The 5,146-nt window shown below is 35.2% G+C and overlaps 1 protein-coding gene across 1 annotated transcript; it reads right to left on the bottom strand.

The window, feature by feature from the left end:
• Nucleotides 1–1,348: 1,348 nt before the first annotated feature.
• Nucleotides 1,349–3,563, bottom strand: LOC116146307 (zinc finger BED domain-containing protein RICESLEEPER 2-like). Its single transcript, XM_031431715.1, has 4 exons — nt 3,203–3,563; nt 2,508–3,088; nt 1,515–2,390; nt 1,349–1,423 (listed from the first exon to the last, which is right to left on the bottom strand). The coding sequence occupies exons 1-4, from the start codon at nt 3,561–3,563 to the stop codon at nt 1,349–1,351; spliced, it is 1,893 nt and encodes a 630-aa protein (XP_031287575.1).
• Between the last annotated feature and the right edge of the window lie 1,583 nt (nt 3,564–5,146).

Genomic DNA, 5,146 nt, shown 5'->3' on the forward strand with positions numbered 1-5,146 from the left:
AATTGGTGACTATTAATATGATATTGAGATAAATTAGAATATTTGTTATTCTGAGTTTTCCAACATTGGTATTAGAGCTGTGGTTTGCATTTTTTTAATTTCATACTATTATGTTAAAACATTCTACAAGTTACTTAAATTCAGTTTTGAAATTTCATTTTTCATGCTTATAGGGTTGTTTTTCAGGTAATAACAATTAGATTATTAGATTTCTTATAAAATTACGAAGAAAATTGCTTTTGAATCACAAAAAAAGGGGTTTAAATGGCTTAATTAGGGGTGTTATCGAGCCGAGTTTTCGACTTAACGAGCTCGGCTCGTGAGAGAGGAGGAGTAAACGAGCCGAGCCCGAGCTGAGCCGAGCCAAAAATTATATGGCTCGGCTCGGCTCGATAGTGAATGTGGCATATTTCGAGCCGGCTCGCGAGCCATCTCCAAATAATATTGTTTTTATTTTTTTTAATTCAATTTTTTTACAAAATTTCGCTGGGCAGCAGCAGTCTGACTATGAAATGTTCTTTTTAATTCAATCCCATATGGATTTTATTTCCCATAATAGATTCTCATTTTTTTCTAAAGTGTGTGTTTAATTAATTTATATAAAATGTGAAACTATTAACTGCAATTTTTAATAATTATTTGTTACATGAATTAATGATCATAGCTGCATGTATTTCATGTCACACAAATTAATTCTATATTGGTTCATGCAGTAAGCTAAGAATAAATATTTGAGTCAGTTTGCTCATGAATTCAAAAAGAGTGGATGGATAGATAATTCCTTGGAAAAATATTGAAAAAGTAATTTTCCATAATTAAAACAATCGATAGCTAGCTCGAAATATGTTTTATTTTTCACTTTTCATTTATTTTGTCAAATGAAAATAAACCTACTTAATTTTCCATAATTGTCTGAATGTCTTCTCTGTCCTCATACATCACCCAACAGCTAAACCTACTTAAAATCAACATTAAATGAAATGCTACTGCTATTAAGAAATTATCATTTAACATACTGTATGTACCACAAATTAACTTAAGTGAACTAAATATTTTTTGTTTAGTTCACTTGACTTAATAAAGTTTTCATAAAAACAAAATGGGGGATTAGCATAACTATACATTAAATGACATCCCCATCCATCAAAAAATATATATAATAGCAAAAGATAATTGGTTGTATGTCTATTATAGCCCCACTCCTCCGACAAACGAATTAATGTGAAACATATTAAGTATAATTGTAATTTTATATAAACCATAAAGATGAAAATCCAAACCTCAACACAAAAGTAATAAATATAGACCTGCAGAATCCTACTGTCAAAGCCAATAACTCACGAGTGAATCAACCAATCTGCTGACTCCCATCACCTGATAGAATAGGAAGCTGAATCTCCAAGTGATCCTCATCCTCCTCTTTCTAAGATGAAAAAGAGAAAAATAATCTATAAGTTAGAATAAAGTTATTTTAAATATAGAATTAAACAAAACATGTAAGCAATGAAACTTACTCTGCACCCTTTCTTCACTTCATTCAAAGTGCGACACCAATCACATCCACATAACAACATCTCCACCGTAGCTGGTGACAAAGAAGCTCGGTAACTATCAATAACCCTACTACCAGCACTGAATGCAGACTCTGAAGCAACCATAGTGATCGGGATGGCTAGTATCTCTCGAGCCATCGTAGATAATACAGGAAACTTGGTTGAATTTGCCTTCCACCACTGTAAGGCATCGAATGAGTCATGATCTCCCACACACTTATGGCATCCCTCTCCCAAATAACAGTCCAACTCAGACTGACTAGGCTCAACAGTTTCAACCACATCCAGAAAAGTGGTAAAATCATCCCAGGCCTCGGCTCCCTCAACCGCAGCCACCTCACCAATGGCTCCATGTCCATCCCTTTGTGATGTAGAAGCACGGGCGATAGTCACACCTTGGTTAGCTTGAACATACTCCCCATATAACTCATACAATGCATCCCGGACCATCATCATATGTTCCCGTCCTTCTGCCTCTGAATACATCTTAGGGAATGCCCACTGAATAACCCTCATTTTCAACCGAGGATCCAATATAGCAGCCACAGACATCAACATATTACATTCCCCCCAATATTTATCAAACTTATGTTTCATTTTCCTAACAATTACTCTAATAAAATCATCTTCAGATTCACTTTTACTATCCAACATACATTTCACTGCACACACCTCCTTCAAGAATAAATTAGACGTTGGATAATCACTTCCTGAAATGAGTTTGGTTGAACCATTGAATACTTTCAAAACTTCACAAACTTTCTCCACTTTCTCCCAATCCTCGTCACTCGGATTATTATGATAATTGATATCCCTCTCTTTCACTCTTGGAAAAACCTTTTTGAACTTAATTGATGTTGCCAACATTTCATAGGTAGAATTCCACCTTGTTTTACAATGAAGAATAAGTTTCCGATACAACAATTTAAGTTGTTGAACAATCTCAGAAAATACCTTGAGTCTGCTTTCGGAACTATTGATATACAACACACTCTCATAGATGTCGTCAATGATATGCCTAATTTGATGAAGTCCATCTTGAACAATCAGGTTCAAGATGTGTGCGCAACATCTCACATGAAACAGTTTACCTCCACAAAGGAGTTTCCCCGAAACTTCAAAATTTTCTTTCAAAACCTTAATCGCAACATCATTGCTTAAAGCATTATCCACATAAATAGTATATACCTTATTTTCAATTCCCCATCCCATTAGGCACTTGAAAATGCCATCCGCAATCGCAATACCAGTCTGGGGAGGAGGTAGACAAACAAAGTTGAGGATAGGTCTATTCAGCCTCCAACTACTATCTATCCAATGCCCGGTCAACACCATGTACTCCATCTTTTGATTCCCTGAATTCCATAAGTCTGTAGTCAAACTGATTTTTGTCACAGTCTTCAACAAAGTCTTCAATTTGGCCTTCTCACTTTCATATACCATCATACAATCTTTTTTACAAGTGTGGCGAGAAACCGGAGTCCATCCAGGAATCCCATACTTCATCATATTGTTCAAGCCCTCTTCCTCCACAACTATAAATTAATGGATGCTCATGCATAAGCGCCCAATGGGCGATCAATTCCCTTATTTTTGATATGTCAAACTTCCTACTTAAGCTGACAAAATAGTAGTTGGAACATCATTACCGGCAATCAGAAAACTAATATGTTGTTGCCTCATGGAAGCTTTTCTCCTTAAACACCAGCTTAAATGTCTATTGAACTGGGTGGTGCTTCTGATGGCATGAATGCACAACTTGACTTTGCAATGGATACACTCAACCTTTTTGGTGCCATTAAGGAGTACCACCTCCTTGAACTCCGACCATGCCACTAAAGTCCTTGCTCTTTTTTGCTTTTGAATCGGATTTTGATTTTCATCACCATTATCCGGGCTACTAATATTTTGCTCCGTATCAGTAGTGGTTGCATTCAAGTTAAGGTTACCGCCAGGTGTATCGGTAATTGTATCTTGTATTGCAGGGGTACTTAAGGAATTACCCTCCATTTACAAACCTAAAAATGAAAAAAAAAAAAAATCAACAATTTAATGCAAAACCAATATGAAATAATGTCAAACTATTACATTGCACACACATCAAACCAATACATTATATATTGCACACCAATATTAATTGTCACCAATGCATCCCAACATTCATTCATTCTTTAATTAGAGACATTGGTTTTGTATCATGTTTGATTAAGTTTCACATGTTATAATATTTAGAATTTAACATGTTTTATTTTGAATTCATTAAAGTTGCATATATAAACTTAATTTATGTAAATAAATTGGAAGGGTACATAAATTGAAATTGAACTTAATTTATTTAATTTATGTAAATAAATTGGAAGGGTACATAAATCTATGTGCTGCCATGCCATGCCATATTAAGAAACTCAACCCGTATTCCATGTGAGTCACTAGGCCAGATTGGGAAATCATTTGTTCTATGCAAAGTAAGTTTTGAAGAATAATCTGTTTCACACATATCATGTATTTCTGCATTATCATCATAATCACATGCTATATAACATGTATATTTATTTCTATTCTAGTTAAGAGAACCAGATTCCACAAGAGCTTGAATGACCCCTCTGGGGGCCCATGCAGAAGTTCCTCTGAGTGAATCTTGAGTCTCAAACCTTTTTCAGTATTGTTTTGAAATTCATATTCCATTGATCTTTTTTTCTGTCTACTTTACATTTAAGGGTAAAAAATATAGATAATTTTACAGTAATTGCTTAGAATACACACAAAACCAAGGTAGATCCCCATTTCATCTATACTAGACTGAAGTGGACCCAAGCGGACCCCACATTAGTGCAAATTGCATTTCTTATTTTTGCTCACTTCTAAGCATGCTTTTACTTAAGCTTCTCATTATACTTAACAGGGTGGGCTTTATGTGTGCCGATAATAGATGATGTTTGAATATGCAGGGAGATTATATGTTGTTGGCATTCTTGGGATTTGTAGTTCAACACAATGTGATAGGAAAAGGACCATTTGACACCATTGCTCAAACACTAAAGGGTTACTAAATCAACTGTCTTCCTTTGGCAATCAATTTGAGTCAGATTTGAGCATCAATGTAAACATAGGACCTTTAATGTACAGGGGAACTTAGATGGCATTTATATTACCGTACATTACTTGCCCCAATTAAATTTTACTTTCTGTAGCAAGAATGAATACATACAAACACAAATCTCATCTACTCATATTTAAGGTACTGGCTCTGCTTTCTTTACCCCACACCAACACATTCCCACAAGTCAGCCACAAATTTTTAAATCCCCAGTCCCCACCATCAGATGCAGGACCACATTCCCACAAGCCACAAACACATTTAAAAACTACCTGTCGGCCAGCCCCCACCAACAAATGCAAAACGCCATAACCACATTCCCACAAACCACAATAATTAAATAACAACTAGTCAACCATTAACAAACTACAATTGAAATTTTTTCCCAACTCAACCACAATCACAATTCATAAACAATTTAAATAAACCGTCAAACATACCCATACGTGGCACTACTCTTCACATATACACAAGCATTAACCTTGTATGGGTTTCA

This window comes from Pistacia vera, unplaced genomic scaffold (genome assembly GCF_008641045.1).
Source record: "Pistacia vera cultivar Batoury unplaced genomic scaffold, PisVer_v2 Contig476, whole genome shotgun sequence".
Lineage (NCBI taxonomy): Eukaryota > Viridiplantae > Streptophyta > Magnoliopsida > Sapindales > Anacardiaceae > Pistacia > Pistacia vera.

Bases quoted from the DNA above. Each gene is read 5' to 3' on its own strand.
- LOC116146307 (XM_031431715.1), bottom strand. From the start codon at position 3,563: ATGGAGGGTAATTCCTTAAGTACCCCTGCAATACAAGATACAATTACC. The intron at 2,391-2,507 runs GTATTTTCTGAG...AAGTTCAAAAAG, and splicing joins GTTCCGAAAGCAGACTCAAG to GTTTTTCCAAGAGTGAAAGA. The intron at 1,424-1,514 runs GTAAGTTTCATT...TTTTCATCTTAG, and splicing joins AAGTGAAGAAAGGGTGCAGA to AAAGAGGAGGATGAGGATCA.